The sequence below is a fragment of the Leopardus geoffroyi genome, chromosome B2 (assembly GCF_018350155.1).
Source record: "Leopardus geoffroyi isolate Oge1 chromosome B2, O.geoffroyi_Oge1_pat1.0, whole genome shotgun sequence".
NCBI classification, from domain to species: domain Eukaryota; kingdom Metazoa; phylum Chordata; class Mammalia; order Carnivora; family Felidae; genus Leopardus; species Leopardus geoffroyi.
The window spans coordinates 139246018-139264695 of record NC_059332.1 but is presented as its reverse complement, the minus strand read 5'-3'; the positions used below and the strand labels follow the sequence as shown (position 1 = coordinate 139264695).

At 46.1% G+C, this 18678-nt stretch overlaps 1 protein-coding gene across 4 annotated transcripts in view; it reads left to right on the top strand.

Annotated features, from left to right (window-relative positions):
* Nucleotides 1–552: 552 nt before the first annotated feature.
* The window catches only part of CNKSR3 (CNKSR family member 3), an 84337-nt gene continuing 66211 nt past the window's right edge, over nucleotides 553–18678 (top strand). Inside the window, exons 1-2 of one of the 4 annotated variants that reach the window (XM_045500089.1) lie at nucleotides 1083–1094; nucleotides 1209–1341. In XM_045500089.1, the coding sequence (XP_045356045.1) occupies nucleotides 1290–1341 (52 nt within the window). In that variant the 5' untranslated portion in view covers nucleotides 1083–1094; nucleotides 1209–1289. Of the gene's footprint in view, nucleotides 1342–18678 lie in introns of all 4 variants that reach the window. The other 3 variants (XM_045500092.1, XM_045500087.1, XM_045500090.1) reach the window with 3 other exon arrangements.

Here is an 18678-nt window from a genome sequence, read left to right as displayed (position 1 = left end):
TTCAAATGCCTTGACCCTTTTGTCCCCAAGGACCATCTTACAGGCAAGATTCATGGGACTTGAGAACTTGGCCCATGTCCAGAGTTGAAATGAGAGATAATTGCTCTTAGACACTGGCCTTGAATGTTCCACAGGGAAGACTTGGTTTCAGAATGAGTAAAAGGATGAAAACGCATATACACGGAGGGCCAAAGTCTTTCCAGAACAAAATAACATTGGGCTAGCGTTTAGGGCATTAGAAAAATGAATTTAATTGTCACAATGTCACCCAAAGTATGAAGTAAAATAATTTTGCCTTGAGAAATTTAAAGTGAGAAAGGCTTAATCGCAGAGCCATTCTGATGCAAAGCATTGAAAATGAACAGAACATGCAGATCCTACTTTTTTTTTTTTTTGTAGTGTATTGTTGCTCAGGCCAAGACAGATTGTTCTGCTACCAATAGGGCCCGGGCCTCACCCAAGCCAACGGGCTCTCCTGGATGCACGCAAGATCGACAACCCGCCCCTTGAAAAGGAAAGTAGGGCCCGGGACACTCTCGCAGTGTGAGCGAAAGGCTCCGAGAAGGAAAGTAACCGGATTCGCCCGTTTCGGGCGGAACCACCCCCTCCCACGAGTTTCACAGGGTCCTCGGCCCCGCCCCTCTTTTATTCCGAGAGCAGCGACCGGAGCCGAAACTTTGTAACCCGAGCGCGCCGGCCCCGCGCTCCTCCCAGTCCAAGTCCAGCCCCGGAGGGAGGCGCAGGAGGTGGGACCTGAGGCCGGGAAGGCTCGGGGACGCCAGCGCACGCGGAGCGGAGACCCCGGGAGAGCACGCCGCAGAAGAGGAGGAGCTGGAGGGGGGAGCGGAGCGCGCGGCCGGAGAACCCGAGGAAGCGGTCCCGGCGATCGGCGCAGTCGAGCGGCCGGGAGCAGCTGGGCCCGAAGGGTCCCGCGCCGAGCCGAGGCCAGGGGAGCCTGGGGTCACGGCCCCGCGTCCCCGCAGCTGCCGTCGTCCAGGAGCGGCAGCTGTGCCCGGGCTCCCGGCGGCGGCGGCGGGGGGGAGGAGGAGGAGCTGCAGCTGGACGGTGGCAGCTGGAGGAGGAGCCGCGCGGCGGTCCGGGTGCCGGGGAGGGGACCGCGCTGTTCAGGCTGAGCCGCGCTGGGATGACCCGCTGACCGCGGCCATGGAGCCTTGACGGGGAGCTCCGGCGCGCGGGGACCAGGGAAGGGTCCCAGGAAGGGGCAGCCGGCCCTGGTAGCCAGACTTTAACCGCCGACTGTAGCCCAGCTGGGAGCAGAGCCCTTTACCATGGAACCCGTGACCAAGTGGAGCCCCAAACAAGTGGTGGACTGGACTAGAGGTGAGCGGGTCCGGGGGGGGGGAGCGCGTCTCCGGCCCAGTGATGGGGTGGGCGGGGAGCCGGGGTCTGGGGGTGCTCAGCCGCTCCAGCGGGCGAGACGCGTGCAGAGCGCAGTGCGGTGGCAATGCAAACTTCTTCGGAGTGGCCTGTGCACCCCTAGCTCTTGTGCCTGCCTTTGGGGTGCGAGCTGTGGCAAGCCGAGGGGAGCCCCGTCATTAAGCCGGGGAGTGGAGGGAGATGGCCTTTCTATGGAGCGGGGGGGGGGGGCGTATCTCGGGACTTGCCGGGCTGGGGGCTCCTTCCCTGCCGGGGTGCGGTGCCCCGCTCCCAGGCTGCCCGTCCTGGAACGGAGAGGCACAAGGCGCCTTTGTGTGGGTGACTCCCCTCGGACCTCGTAAATGCCGCCTGCCCGCTCGGAGTAGTTCGCAGGCGTGACGGGGCGGTTGGACAGGTAAAGGGAGACGAGGGCGGCTCGCCGAGCCTCTCTGTTTTTGTTGGAGAAGGCGACAGGGCAGCACCGGAGCCAACGCGGAGGCGTTCCCGCCGGCGAGAAGCCTTGAGCCAGACTCCCCGGGACTCGGTGACTTTTGCTCCAAGGTGCCAGGACCCCCTGTGGCGCTGCATTTCTAGGCCACATTTAGACACTGGGAAGAGGCGATCTGTTCAGAATCACTGTCCTGAGCTGTACGGTATTTGGGACGAGGAAAAGCAGTGGGGTGGGGCGGTCATAGGTGACTGAGCGGGGGTAGAAGCTCTTACCCAGCGGTCTGGCTTACTTTTTAGTGCCTCCCAAGATTTCCAGGGAAGAGTGATGGAGGTTTCTCAAGCCTCTTCTACTCTTCGAAAGAAACAAAGCCCGCAAGAACAACCACTGTGTTTATGGGTTCCTCACCCCCCCCCACCCCCACCCCTGGCTTAACATCTCTTTGTTTCAAGTTACTGTTTCTTTTTTCTTTCTTCTATCTGCTCTTCCAGGTGAGGAATGGTGCCCTTTCTCAATAATACTAACTAGAATTGTATAGCGCTTTACAGTTTGCTAAGAACTCTCTCTCTGTTATTGCCTTTGGTGATCACAGTAAGCCTGTGAGGTAGGTAATACTGGTAAGATCAGGTCGCCTTTCAGACCGTCTCATGGCTGGGGCATGAAGGAAACTGGTCATCTCTTACATCTCATTTCCCATGCCTGCCAAGTACACACAGACCACGTGGGAATGGGTGTCCGTCCCTGTATGGGACACATGGCGTGCATCAGTGGGGTATCCTGATCCCAGTGGAGCAGGAGAGGGATACAGTGTCTCCAGAGAAGAGGTTTGTCCAGGGACCAGAATTTCCAGGGCTCTCATTTAAAACGAGGATGCAAACAACACATACTTGTGCATTGGTGACTGGCTTTGCCTGGGGGAGGAGTAAAGAGCATTGCCAGGGCTTGGCACAAAAACGCAACTTCAAAGCTGTAAATTCCCAGACCCTGTTTTGAAGTAGGGCGTGTTTCCCTGTTCCGGGACACCACCAGATTCCCCACCTGGTGACCTGCCAGGATGCAGTTGGTTGGTCTCTTTTCCCTTGGTGTCCCTTACAGAAGCAGCATAAGAAAAGGATGATTTCAGCGGCTTCTGACCTCCAGAGCTGTTCTGTCCTGTAGGGTCATATGTGGCTCTTAAGCCCTTAAAGTGGGCTGGTCAGAATTGCAATGTGTTGTAAGTGTAAAATTACATGCGTGTGAAGCCGAGGTGTAAAAAAATAATTTAAATTATCTCAGTTTTTTATACTTACCACATGCCGAAGTGAGTATTTTGGATACATTGCATTAAATGTATGATTAACATTAACTTCACCCGTTTATTTTTATCTTCTTAATTGTGGCTCCTAAAAAATGGAAAATTACACCTGTGACTCACATTTGTGACCTGCAGTATACTTCTGTCGGACAGTACTGCTCGTGGGGTACAGAAAGGGTTACAGTTTATCGCTCTTTGGCTTTCTTCAGCTTCTGCCAGCGTACTTGATAATGTACAACTAGAAAAATGGTAACAGGCACACAGGAAGATTATGGAGTGAGATCTTCACACCCTCAAGATTGGTGTCTTTTTTTTGGGGGGGGGCCTCTGGGGATTGGGAGAAGTGTAAATTCACATCCTGTTATGTTTGTTTAGCATCTAAAAAGGAAGAGCAGATTAAAAGGTTTTTGGTCTCCAGTTGCCTTGACGTTATGACTTGAGATTGCTTTCATCTAGAGAAAGTTTCCTACTGACCTGAAAGACCAATTATCAGCAGTTCAATACCTTGGTATCAGGAGCTCTGGCTACTGATTAAGTTACATACCTGTGGTTAGCATGTGGCAACTTTATACAGAATGCTTGTGCCCTTTTGGACACTTAAGTACAGCCTCCTAGAATGACCTGGGTACTTTCCGTGTTAGAATCGAGGAAAGATAAAAAGTGCAAGTGTGGCTTACGCTTACACAAGAGGCTACGTTCTCCCAAATTGCGTGATGCATTACTTGAATATTTCTCATAGTAATGTTGTCAAAGTATTGACTTTTCAATCAACTGTTGGCTTCTGCAGACTTGTTTGCTTATGCGTCTATTTTTAGCTGTCTTTGCTAACATCTCTACCCACCCCCCACCCCCCACTTTATAAATACATCCTACTTACTGATAAGCAGTTCTTCATGTAGACTTTGCCACTCTTGGTATTGCATGAGTATGGTATGGTGGTTGTGAGCCCTGGAGAAAACCTTGGATTTAACCCTGTCTAAACCCGACCACGATTCACAGCTTGATTTCATGTTGACGCTATTCAGCAGGTGCAGCATTAGAAGAAAGGTTTATGCGTATAGAATGTATTAATTCATTTGGCTTTTATTATTATAATTTTTATTTGTGTTAGTCTTTAGCTATACTGTCACCAATTTTATCATGATATTAGTAGATCCTCAGTAAATCCCAGCGGTAGGTCAGGCTCCGGTCTCCACATTGTATGAGTATTAACTCATTGAATATTGCATAACCACCCCTTGAGGTAGGAACTGTTATTTCCATTTTGTAGTTGAGGAAACCGAGGCACAGAAAGGTTAGGTACCTGAGGAAGTGACAGCAGCACTTGACTCCAGGTGCTTTGGCTTTACTTCATCTTCTCAGGGGGTTCTTCCCAGGGTCACTCCCAGAGGACTTTCAGAGTCTTCACCACATTGATGACCAGACCTCCAGGATTCTCACCGTGTGAGTTCTTAAAATCATGTTAACGGAGGAGAGTTGTCTGGGATATGTGTGTCTTATCCTACCCATTTGGTGTATGTCAGGAGGGTCATTTGTAAATCAAATTAATTCACAATTCATGGCACCTCGTCTTTCAGATAATTCAGTCAAGGCTTTTGCAAAGCAAATGATCTTTTACAACGTGTATCAGGTGACAGTAGGGTCAGGTGTGCACCACTGAAAACCCAACTTACAGGGGTCTAACCAAATGGGAGCGTTGATTTTCTCTTGCAAATGAAGTCTGGAGACGAGAATTCAGGAGCGCGCGGGGGCTCTGCCGTGCGGTCAGAGGCCCGGGCTCCTTCTGCCGTCCTGTTCAGCTGTTCTTAGCACGTGGTGCCACAGTGGAGTTCTTCCTCATGCTTAATGCCTTAGTGTGAGGTGGCGAGGTGGCTGTTCCACCTCCAGGACCATGCCCCCTTTGTTCCAGGCAGGAGAAAGGAGACCCAGAGGAGGCAAAAGACCGCTAGGAGCCAGGTCTTCTGGCTTACGTCTCGCTTGCCAGAACTATCATGCAGCCCCCCTCGTGCTGCAAGGGAGCCAGTCACTGTAGTTCTTTTCGGTTGGGTACATTGTGGCCCTGAAAAAAATTGGAGTTTGTTCAGTAAGGAAGGAGGGGAGAATAGATACTGGTAAACTTAAGCCAGTGGTGTCTAACACACAGTAATTTATATGTACTGATCTTTATAGATTAGTTCTCAAAGGAGGATACATGTCATAATTTCCTACTTCTGTCAAGCTCGTGGGTCAGTCCTGTTTTAGAAATAGTGTTCTATTTTCATTCCTGGTAAACTTTCTCTGGTCAAAACTGTAAGTTATATGAAGTCTTTTGTCTCTAAGCTTGATTTAAATGTTAGGAGTTGCATGGTGAAATGCAGCTACCCAAGTGGTGTTTCTGTTTTCAGGCCATTGGGGAATGTCTTTAACAAGGAGGAAGGACCACTGGTTTCTCCCATAAGTGCCATTGGTCATGGCTTGGCATGGAATGGGCAGGTTCTCAATAAGTGTGTTGAGGGAGCACGACCCAGCTTTAGTTGCAGAGCAGAAGTCTCTTTGGCCAGCTTCTGGCTCTGCATGGGCACCGTTTCCCCATCACCAGCCAAGAGTAAAGGGGGTTTCTTGCTTAAGGTCTGAGCCTGTGGGATTCAGGACATTTGCTCATTCTCTGTAATCTGGCCACGTACACTGTTCTTCCCTGTGGTGTCCGTCCGTGTTTGGTCCTGGAGGGGCTAGAATTTCAGCGTTATCTGTAGAGATCGGGTACATTGTAGGTCAACTCCAGTGTTAGGCCGTTAGGCCCCTGCTGCTGCCGTCATACTAGAGGTCAGTTCCTCCCATAACCCTGATTTCAATTAGGTTATGCTTTTCCCTTTAGCCTCTGTGGTCAGTGAAAAAGGGAGGTCCTTTCGAGAGCTGTATGTCTCCCTCAGAGGTCAGAAACCCTTCACTTTATTGCATACACTTCCTGGTTCTGGTCTATTTCCTGGGCTCCAGCCATAGAGTTATCTTACTCATAATAATAGAAAAACACTTCTTGAAGCCCTTACTATGTGTCAGACGCTATGCTAAGTGCTTTGTTTGGACTCATAATTCTCAGGAAACCCAATGAAGTATACAAACCATTATTAACCCATGGTAAAGACGAAGAAACTAAAGCAGAGAGAGGGAGACAGAGAACTTGCTCAGGGTCCCCTATTTATAAGTGACGGGGCTCAACAGCCCTCTTGTTTCCTCCACGACTTCATCGTGTCCATGGCCTGCACCAGGGCAGTGGAGTTCAGTGGTGAGTGTGGGCTCTGGAATCAAACTTGGGGGCTGTGTCCCAGTCCTACCCCTGATTGTATGGTCTTACGTAAGCTCTCTGTAAATTACCACTCGTTTTTATTGCTTCCTCTCTGTTATTCTATAGCTGCAGGTCATAAATTATTCTCTCTGAGCGGTCAGGTCTGTCAGAGGGTTGACTCCTACCATTCAGGGGCACCAGTCAGTACTGAAGAGATTTCCCTGCCATTCATCGACCGCTCCGAGGAACCAGGGCAGGACTTGCCAGCAGATCGGGAAGATTCTCGGTTGGCCGAGCGATAGATGTCTCTTGCCAGTATTATGAACCTTCTCTGGGTAAAGAAATCCAAACTGTGTTTTCTCAACTTTGTAAAAACAGTAGCTGGACTTCCAGCGAGCACGGCGTTAGGGCTCGCATGCTGTCGGGTGTTGACTGCTGTCTGGCACCCGGTCCATGACCAGCAGGCCACCTCGCCCGGGAGCTTGTTAGAGATGCAGAAGCTCAGGCCTGCTGAATCGGAATCTGCATTTTAACAGGATCTCCTGGTGACTCGCGTGCTCATTACGGTTCAAGGAGCACCGCTCGGGCACGTGGCCGCGAGCACGTTTTTATACTCTGCTGCTGGGGTCTGCTTTCCGACCCGACAGGGGCTCCATGGGTTTTGTTTAAGTCCTTGAAGGACGGTGCTTCGTTTGAGGATGCTTCACTTGGCCACTTACTGAAAGCAAAAAGGTGACGTCAGGGGTGTGCTTCTGTTCATAAGCACCACCTGGCAACAGCATCGGGTCCTTGTCTGCAAACTAAGTGAGACACTTCCCCTGGGATTTCTTACCTACGTTTTGGGCCTCGAAGGGTCCTCGTAACAACATTTTTTTGTTTTTGTTTTTGTGTTTTTCAAAAGAAGGGCGTTGTGAGGTGGTCGGTGGGCCCTGTGGCTCAGGTTTGTCAGTATTGCCAGGGGGACATTGGAAGATGGGTGGGCTTGTGGCCGGTCCTATAGTCTCTGACCACACAGGGTTTGTCAGGATTAGCAGATACCAGGGGAGATTGCATAATTGGTAGAAAATGACACAGAATGTTATTTCGGGAATAACCAGAGCAGTTTTCATAATTTAAAAGTGTGTCTTGTGCCAAGGCCAGGTGTCTCTGTCTGTCTCCATTGAGATTGGAAGTGACCTCTTCGTGCTCGAGGCTCACAGGTGAGCCTTTCTGCATCCACATCATCGCAGAGAGCTGTGGGGGCCTGTCTTCTCTGCCTCACACTTCTGTGTCGCTGCCTCCAGTGTTGACTGCCCATTCCTAGCCTCTTCGGTTCCGGCTCTGGGACATTCGTGTTCTCACCTTGATTTCCCTCTCTACTCTCATTTCATGATATTTCTAGAGTTTTCACCCCAGGCTTAGCCATCATTTTGGCCTTTAATAAATAAGGCAAGTTTTGTTTATGTAAGCTCTGCACAGCTCTTCCACGTTTGTTCTTTTTTGCGTCTTTTCACAAGCCCGAGAGATGTTCAGTGAAGGCATATCTCTGTAGCAGATGAGGACATCTTGGCTTTTAGATGTTAAATCACTTGTCCAAGGTCAAAGGCCAGGAATTGGGACCAGACTCCACAGGCTTCTATTCTGTTGTTCCCTCTATACCTGTCTTCTCCTCTGGCCAAGGTGGGTACTGTTTTCTCCTCGACAAGTGTGGGAAGGGGCAGCTCCAGAGAGCCTCTAACTTTTGTGTTTCCTGATTCTCCCCTTAGGATTTATACTCCTAGGACACAGGCCTTTTCTTTCTTTTTGAAATTACACAGCTTAAGCAGGACACTGCATATTTTGAACCTGACCTTTCAGTATTTGAGACACTTATGGCTATTTATTTATTTTATTGTAGTTTGTTGATTGTGTTGTATTGTTTCAGAATGCAACTCAGTAATAGAATACATCATTTCTTCTTTTGACACTTCTAATCTAATTTTTATTTTGAGTGTCCTATTGCATTTTTTTGTCTATGTGGTATAATTAACATTTCTATTTGGTAGAATCATACACAGAGACATACACACACACACACACACACACACGCACGCATTTCCTGCTGCCTTTGATTATTCATAGTGTCTTCCTTTTAACTGCTTTGAGAGAGAAGCAGCTATGGTGAATAATATATAGGCTTTGGAGTAAAATAAAACTGGATTCATGTTCTGTGTTTAACACTAACTGGTTTGAAAGCTTGGGTAAGTAACTTTTCTTCTTCAAGGCTGCCTTAGTTTTCTCATCTGTAAAATGGGACTGATAATAACCAACACATAGGATTTTAGTTATAAATAAAAGAGGCAGTATAGTGAATGCACGGCATATATATGTTCATATGCTTATTATTAATGATTAATCCATAATAACTCCAAGCTAATATATAGTATAATTGGATTATTTTCGTTTGAATATATAACACTGTTGTGGCTGATAGTCACTTTTCACATGCTTACTAATAACTCACAACAATTCCATAGTACATAGGTGGTCCCTTTTGTTGGTACACAGGTGGTCTGTTAAATTAACTACATTTTCTGTCTTCTCCTCATGTTTCCTTGGACAATCTCCTTCACCTCCTTTGAGGACCTTGTAGGTTTTAGAGGGTATCATAGAATGGTTTTGTGGTTGCTTTCTTGGGAAGAGCTTAGGAGCAACAGTGCAGAAGGAATACTCATTTTGATGACCGTTCCATGCTGTTGTAAAAAGTATTTCTTCATTCATTCAACAAATAATTACTTAGGACCTACCAAGTTCCACATATTCTAGGTGCTGGAAATCCAGCTGTGTTCCAGGTACAGGGATGAGTTAGACCCCTGCTTTAACTATGGGGCTGACAGTGACCACCACAACAAAATAGACGAACGAGAAAATACTACTGATAAGTGCAAAGAAGAAAGTAAAGCTATGAAGGGAAGTGATTGGGTGGGGGACTTCTTTCGATGGTGTCATCAGGGCAGCCTCTCTGAGAACATGACGTTTAGGCATGAATGATGAGACGGAACCAACGATTGGAAAATTAGAGGGGGAGAGAGAACAGCTGTTGCAGAGGCCCCGAGGTGCAAATGAGTTTGGAGTGTTTGAGGAAAGGAAGTGTGGTGGCCTCCTGAAGAACAAGGATGGTGGGGTGGTGGGCAGAGAGGGGGTAAGAGATAACACAGAGGCCAGATCATGGAGGGGCTCCTCAATCTTGGTCAGCTGTTTGCAGTTTTTCCTAGTTGTTGTGGAAAGCAGGAGAGTAACAAATCTGATTTGCATTTGCGGCAGAAGTAAATTTAGGGAGGCCAGCTGGAAGGCATTCTAGAGATGATGGTATTTTGGACTAAGGCTTTGGTGGCTCCAGCATTGGAGAGGGCAAGTTCTAGATGGAGTTGGTTCACTGATAGATCATTTTGAAATTATATTTGAAATCGTGAGGTATATTAGTGGGTTTTTTTTTTTTTTTTTTTTCATTTTTTTCCTCCTGGGGTTAGGAGAGCTCCTACTCTCCCCTCATCCTGATTACTCTCTTGTCATTTAAATAGAGGAGGAAATCTGTCCTTTTGCGTTCTCGTGCTTTGTTCCCGGTATTGTTCTTTCCTGGCACATTTTGCTGGGAGCTACAGTTTCTGAAGCTGTTTATTCATCTATGAATAGGGGTTTTGTGAAAGTGGACTTAGCCTAGTTTGTTTTCTTTGACATCAAATGGCTGATTGAACAGTTTTTAACCTGGGATCAGAAGGGCAAATGCAGTTGTGTTTATTAGAGCAAAACAGTTCCTTAGAATGCACATCAGTAGGTTGTAAAAACTAGAAAGCTCTCTGTAGGAAAACTTAAAAAATGTTTGAGTCAAAGGAACTTGTAGATAGATCTGATTTAAAATATTTTTGCTCCATTGAAAGACTGTCCTAATTTTCTTTAGAAAAGAAAGCCATCATATTTTTGGTAGAACAGATGGTGTATTGAGTGATTTTCAACAGGTAAGAATTGAATTCATTTTTAAACATTTAATGCATTACTTATCAGTAGGGTAGAGTGTCAGAGAAATGACGGTAGGTAGGCTTATATGAGAACAGCCTGGAAGGTTGCGACACATACCTATGCTCCCTTCCCTCCCCTTTTCCCCCAAGAAGAAAATCTGTCAGCCCTTTTAGAGGAGAACCCCTACGTGTTATCTATCAGAAAAGGCGGTGATTATGATAATCTGAATCATGCTTTCCTGAGGAAAACCTTTTAGTGAAAGGAAACATTCTATTTCCTATTTTCAGAGATTTGCAGCAGAGGGGAAATTTCAGTGCTTTTGGATTTAGCACTGTGTGTGTGTGTGTGTGTGTGTGTGTGTGTGCGCGCGTTTCCCACTTTAACCTGTGTTAATAGAATAGCCTTTTATGTTCCCAGAGTAATTTTACATTATGGTGTTTTTTTTAAAGTATTTTTAATGTCTTTATTTATTTTTGAGAGACAGAGTAAGCACGGAAGGGGCAGAGAGAGACAGAGGGAGACACAGAAATCCGAAGCAGGCTCCAGGCTCTGAGCTGTCAGCACAGTGCCCGATGTGGGGCTTGAACTCACAAGCCGTGAGGTCATGACCTGAGCTGAAGTCAGATACTTAACCAACTGAGCCACCCAGGCGCCTCTACATCACAGTGTTATAAAGAGAGTCACGTCACACTGCCTTGAATGTGATCTTTCAGACAAGAAAACTAGCTTCCCACGTAGAGTGGACCAGCCTTCATGTAATAGCTGTTGATGTTGTGAGTACCTCTTTAACAAGGATTCCAGCTGGAGCCCCACACTAACTGTGCACGGATGAGGTGGCTGTGAGTAGCGTCTGTGGAAACAACAGTCATCCTCCTTGTGAGGAAGATGTCTAGAGACCTATATTATGAAGCGCTTTGGTTATGAGTACCCCTGGGCCAGGTTGGAGAACTTCTATAATGCTGATCTGTGAAGACCACCTCCGTTTTGGAATTCTCCATTCTTGTCGGGTACCGTCTAATCAGCACACGTGACGAGCACCTATAAATATAGGATTACTGGACCTGACACCCAACATTTCTAAGCTGAGATTTTTCACGAGACCCTTTCCCAGCCCCATACACATGGGTCCCCCAGCATCGCATCATCCATCACTGTTTTTGAACTTACGTTTTCAGCATCTGCATCACCTGGGAACTCACACATGTAAATTCTCGGGCCCCATCCCAGACGCACAGAATCAGACACCCTGGGGGTGGGACCCGGGAAGCTGCATGGTAACAGGTCCCTCAGGAGATTCTGGTACCGGGTAAAATTTGAGGACCATTGGTCTATACCACTCATGCAGCGCATACAAAAACAAAAACAAAACAACCAGACTGTCCCCCATAATTCCTGTCTACAGTTGGTTTTTGACTCGTACAGAGTGATGAGTAAGGAAGGAGAGCTTTTCCAGTAGGGACGGCTGTTGCGTATTTCAGTGGATGAGTTACGGTACCTCTGTCTGTGAGTGTCCTTTCCAGAGTGGGCGGGGGAGAGTCGAAGCTGCTATCCCTGCAGGCTCCTAGCCAGCTGCTCCACCCCAGGCCCTGGGAGCCTTTTGTTGTGGACCTCTTTGAGTGCTCAGCCTTAGGAAAACACAGGAGAGGAATGTTTCGGGGTCTGAAGGGACCTGTTTAGGTTTTGTGTGGAATTTCCAGACCTTGCTCTAATAGAGGCGCAGAATGTAACCCCTTCCCCCATTCCATCTTAAGAGAGAGGCTGGATAGTTGTTCTCTCTCACTTAGCACTCCAGTTTTGGCTTTGAACAGCGCAGGCAGATGCAAAGAGAAGTGGGGGAAGGAAAGCAGACGAGAGAAATACTCAGAGCAGCAAATAAATGGAAGATCAAGGTGAAGAGCTCTTTCATTTAGTACGTGGACACTGAACCCGTGCAGGTGGGGTTCGGGAGCCCCTGCGGTTGTGGAAGGCCAAGAGACTCCAAACTAGAAGAGACACTACAGAAATGAACACTCAAGACCAGGGTGGGCACTGGGACTTGGAACAAGAGTTACAAACTACAGCTGACGGCAGGGGGCAGGCAGGCAGTGTCGGGAATGGAAATGGAGGAGTACATGTGAGAAGAAGGCAGAAAGTTGTAGAGACTGCCTCCCGCCCAAAGACAAGCCGGTTGCCCAGTTTTGGCTGACCAGACCTACGGTTTCCAGATCTTCTGATTTTCGTTGCTTTTTCTTGTTGTTTCACAATGAAGCTGGAGATCTGGCTTTGTATGTGACATTGCCCAGTTTTTAGAAAACCGCTCACAGGCTTTTTTTGGCACAGGACAAACAAAATATATCTGTGGGTCAGTTTGTCATTCCCTCTGTGGACCACTCCGGTCAGGTGTTAGTTGCCCAGGTGAGAAACATACCTATAAGATGTGAATACGGTTAGCTCCACAGTAATTCTTCAGCTGTTTAGTAAATCTGTTGGTTACCCGTAATTTCATTTTGCCATTTAACTAGTTCCATTATTCCCAACATTGCAACGTGTGATTCCATTGAGGTGTTGTTAGGTCAAAAATACCAATGCCTTATTGGGCGTAGCAGACCATTAGGTAGTTCCTCTTCAGTGTGAAAAAGGAATGTGGCTTCTCTTGATTGAGTTTATTTTGCCGTTGGCTGTGCGGTATTGGCTCCTGACAGGAACTGTTTCTGTTTGTGCAGAAAGAGTTCATTCATACATAAATTCATTCCTTTGTACAGAAGGATTTTAAAGTAGGGTATATGTTCCAAATTTTTGTGCTAGTTTGTGGGATCCTGTTTGATTTAGTAAGTTGTCAGTTGACTTAAGGTCTTTCTATTTCGTGGTGCTCTGAATTGGGAAACAAAAGAAAACAAAAAAAAAAAAACAAGAAAAACACTAGTGTTAGTACTTACACCGGGGTAGAACTCACTCCAAAATGCAATCTACAAATTTTTCGGGGATAATTATGGAATATTTGAATCTTTTGGTTTGCTTTGTAAGTAAATAGTCCGTATATGTGTGTATTAACACATAACATAAGTATACAGACTATACACATGTGTATACAGACACATAATATATTCGTTATAATCTTATGTTAAATGTTCATAAAGTTTTTATTTCAACCTTTAATTTCCTCTTAACAGATTAAAAAATCTGTCTCTGTCTATCTATCTATCTATCTATCTATCTATCTATCTATCTATCTATCTCCGTTTTCGTACCAGTTACTCTGCCTTATGCTAGGGACAAAAAGATGAGCTAGATATAAATGAAGCCTGTCGTCAAGAAGGTCATGGTTTGGTAAGGAGGCGGCCGTTACCAGGTGGTGTTTATTGAGATTTCTACGTGCTAGGTCTTTGCTGGGGAGTTTTTGTGGATTATCTCGTTTAGTCCTCAGAATGCTTATTTCACAGGGGCACTTTTATGGTCTTCATTTTGGAGTTAAGAACACCAGGCCCTGACCTCTCTGAGGTTGTGTAATGAGTAAATGGGGATTGAATCAAGACATATTTGACTTCCAGAACCTGACCTCTCAACCTAGCTGCTCTTTGGTGGATACCAACGTAAGTTGGCTGGTAATAAGTCACGAAGGCAAGGGGAAAACATTTATGTTATGAACAGTAAGACTTGAATTGACCTCCTTAAATTTAACCTATAATTTTATCAACCAATAAAAAAAAATTCTGGAGAATATCCTATTTCTTTTCTTTTTAAACATATGTGATTGGGCTGTTGTAAATGGGGAAAGATAGTTTTCAAGTATATTTAATAGGAATGATGTAGCCTTTGGATAATCACTTCATGGTTTTAGGTTCTAGTTTTCTCATAAGTTAAAATTCTGAGATCATGAGAATATACATTAAAAGAAGAGACCGGAAGGAAATACATTTACGATGCCAGCATTGGTTGTCTCAGGATGATAGAATTAGAGGTGGCTTTTCTTCTCTTGTTTGTACATTCAAAGATAATCAAATGTTTTTTCTCTCGTATTCTAAGCCATGGCTACTTTCTGCGTGGCCTCTTGTCTTCAGGATGCTTGGGAATCAGAAAAGCCGCAAAAAGCAACGTGGGAGAGAATGTTGGACTCATTTTCCTGTCTTTCCGGGATCTTGACCTCTCAAGTCCTGGCTGCCGTGGCAGCTCTCTGTTACCTTCAAATAGCTAGCCTGTGTTTTTTTAGTTTTTGTTTTTCAGTCTTGTGTGGGCTGGTTTGTCTGGCACAGCCAGGTGTGTCCAGCTGTGTCGTATGACTGCAAGACTCAAGAGCACTCAGATTTTAGTGGGCATAAGAGCCTCTGGTAAGGACCAGATGGTTCGTGGCCCTAATTGCCAGAGAGTTTGCTAATGTTGTAGGTTCATGGTGGGGGCCTAGAGTCCCATTTGTAGTGGACAGCCCCCGGTGTCTTTTGCAGGTGGTTTGTGAACCACGGTTTGAGAGCCACTGACGTTTAGGAACTTTGTTCTTCATTCACTGGGGAAATTACAGAAGGGTTTGAATGGAGGCGTGTTGCTGCTAGAACTGTAGGAAGTAGGGAAGGCTCCAAGGAGGAGGAGGAGTGATTAGGGGTTAAGAGACCTGCTCTACGGGGCATTTGGGGTCCTGGGTGGAGCGCTGGGGAGGCCTGAGCTAGAACGGAGGGCTTGGGAACAAAAGGAGGGAAAAGAATGGTGAGAGAGGCACCGCCCAAGAGTGATCTGGAAGCCCCAGGAGGGTCTGATGTGTGAGTGGTAGAAGGGACTTCAATGTCCAGGTTTTGTGACTCAGTGACTCCACAGGGAAGTACCAGTAAAATGTGTTGAATTCTGGGAGGAGCTGTTTTGCAGGTTCAAGGGTGAGCACACCTTGTAGATACCAGCTTCAAAAGCTCATCCAGTTTGTAGAAGATGCATCTTGCATGATGTACCAACGTCTTGCATGATTCAAACCCTTAAGAAAACACAGTGCCCTCTCTTATTACAGCACTCTGATTGTCTCATGTTTTAATGAGGTGTAAATATCATGCAGCTTGGCACATGAAACGTGTTAAAATTGGATAGTGTTAGCTGAAATTTAGGTTCTCATACTTGAGTGTGAAATGATGCAATATACATGAATATGACACCCAGAATTATTTCTGTACCACTCATTAGAAGGTATGGAATGCAAAATAAAAGAGAAGATTAGAGTCCTACAAGGATAGCATGTAAATGGAGATACAAAATCAGTGCTGATAAATGCAAAATTCATCTTGGAGTAGTTCCTCAAGTTTCGTCCAATGCTTAGCGAGTATCAGCAGTCCTGGCTGACATGCTTGGTTGCAATTGCTGTGTGGGTGCGTGAGCTCGATTCCGTGAGATCAGTGCCTTCTTTGCGTTGCCAAAGCAAGTGGGTGATTCGAAAGACCAACCTGGAGAGAGCCAAGGGTGTGTAGGGCTCTTAAGGGCCTGGCACTAAAGGGAAGGTGGGGGCAGATATGATATGGCCCATTTTCTTATTCATCTCGTTGACCCAACCAACTTTAAGAAGTAGGTGTGATTTTTTTCTGCGATTTCCCTCAGGTAAAGTTAATAAGTTCTTTGTGTAATAGGGCCAGCTATAAAATGGTAGTTGTTATTGTTTTTTTTTTTTTAATACCATCTATCCCAGTGTTCTATGTGGCTGATATTTCTATTAAAACTTGCTAATTTCCCATCTATGACTTTTATATTAGTACTAACTCCATTTACCTGGTATTCGGAAATGAAGTCACTTGTATTTCACATTATTTAGTTCTAGAAATGAGGTTTTTGATGAAGTACTGTATTCCTAGGCCACATGAGGAGAAATAGAACTAACTCTTAGTCTGCATTAACTAACTCTTAGTCTGTTTACTGGAGTGTCCCGTTAACGGATATTCCCACCAAGTGTAGCGAGGGTTTCATAGTCACCATGCATTCATTCAACAAATATTTATTGAATGCCTGCATGGTGCCAGGCACTGTTCTAAGAACTGCGGATACAACCGTGAGCAAAGTAGACAGTAGTTCCTATATTCCTGGAGCTGCTCTGCTAGTGGGGGTAGACAGGATGTAAGTAAAATTTGTAGCACCTAGACGTGGCGGGGCGACGGGCTGCATCGGTGGATGCAGGAAGGGAATGGGGATGCAGTGTTCACTGTGGTGACCAGGGAAGGATTTCAGTGAGCAGTGAGGCTGACGGGTGGAGGAATGTTGGGGCAGACGGAACAGCAAGTGCGAATGCCCCGAGGCAGGAGAGTGCTTGCCGTGTTGGTGAGGCAAGGTGGCTAGAGTGAGCCACCGGAGCAGAGTGAGCAGAGGGAAGAGCTGCAGGAGGTGAGATCAGAGATCAGACACCAGCTGGTGCAGAGCCTTAGAGATCACTATATATATTGTACGTTTGGCTTTAGTTTGGTGTTTGGTGAGCCAGTAGATTTTGAGCCAAGGAGTGCTATCAGATGTACATTTTAAGGTTACAGCGGCTGCTGTGTTGAGAAGACTGAAGTGAACGTGGGTAGAATCAGGAACAGGATGCTATGACACCATTCATGCGAAAGATGACAGTGGCACCCCGTGGTGGCTGTGGCCACCGTGAGAGGTGGCCATGTTCCAGGTGTTCTGAAAGGCCAATTGGGAGATTGGATATTGGTGTACAAAGATACTCATCGAGTACTTGGCCTGGGGAGTTGGAAGGAGGAGATGGTTAAGGGAATACTCAGATTTGAAATTTGCAGTGTGTGTTCGTGAAGTGAAGTAGGCAGTTGGATATATGTTTGGATTAATGGGATGGTGGGGACTGGTTCAAGACCAGATGGGTCACCAAATGAATGAGCAAAAGAAGACAAATGAAGAGGAAAGAAAACCTGGGGTATTTCAACCTTTGAAAGTCTGGAAGATGAGCGACCAGGACCAGGAAGATTGCTGCGAAGTTGCTGCCAGTAAGTAGAAGGAAAGCAAGGAGAGGGTGGCCCTGGTGGCCGGTGCAGAACGTATTCCCAGAAGGAAGGAGTATAGTCAGCTGGGCCAGGCTGGTGAGGGGAGCACAGAGAACTGACCAGCATTTTGAGTGAGCCACGTAGGGGACATGGGTGGACCGGACGGGTTAGTTTCAGTGCGTTGATGGCAGCAGAAGTCTGAGTATATCCAAGAACAAATGGAAAAGAGGAATTGGTGTCTGAGAGACCATGCTCTTCCTGAAAGAACACAGCTCTGGTTTGTTCTCAGTATGACTGAGGTACTGAATGCATTTTAATTTAATTCTTTAAAATCGGTACCCAAATTTTGAAATAGTTAACTGTTTGGTGACTAGCTATTTGATCTATTGGGACGTGTTATGCCAACTGGATAACAGTGCAGTGTAGATGATGCAATCTCTTATTTTAATACTAACAAAGCCATTCACTTAGTGAATGACTGTGTACTGTGGCTTCCATAGAGAAGAGTTATTCAGCAGAAATTCTCCCTTCCCCATTTTTCCCCCACATTTTTTGGAAATGAAAATTTGGAAATGAGAGTAAATAGCTACCTGAGTTCTGTGATATTCCCTAGTTAACCCATTTAGGTAGGAAAGATTTGTTATGGATGGATCCTAAACCTTGGGAGAATTCCCTGTTGCTGATCATTTACCTTCATATATCGTAAGATTTGTCTGAAATACTCAGAATGCCATAAAATAATATATAAACAATGTCTGTTACAGCCCATAGGTGGAAGCCATTTGTTAGCAGGAAAACTGGTGCCAATAGATAAACCAAATAACTTTACATATAGGTCAGCAAATATTTATTGAAAACCTGTCATTTATAATATCTCTTATAGGTGTAGTGAACAAGAAAGGATCCCTGGTGTCTTTGACATTTTCTGTCAAGGGGAACACACAGACCAGTCCATCGGCATTTAAGCTACAGGGTGTCCTAGGCGTGCAGAGGAGGAGTATTTAACTCGGGTTTGAATGGGTGATTCGTGAATGGTTTCTTGGAGAAAGCCACTTTCAAATCAAGACCTGTAGTATGGGCAAGAGGTAACCCGGCCTGGATTAGGGAGGGGAAAGAAAATATTTGGCAGAAAACTGAAAGGCAAGAGAGAGCCAGGCTACTGAAAGAACTTGATTGTGCTGTACCTATCTGGAGGTTGAGTGGAAGGAGATGAGGTTGGAGAGGTTTGTATTTGGGGAGAGGAATAGATCACCGGGGCCCTGTTTATGCCTCCGAGCAGGTGGAAACAAATGAAGAAATTATGATCTTTGAGTAGCCTTCTATTCTGGAGGAAGTGCATGTGCCTGTATATACATACATAATATCTCTGTGTGTGTGTATGTGTGTGTGTGTGTGTGTGTGTATG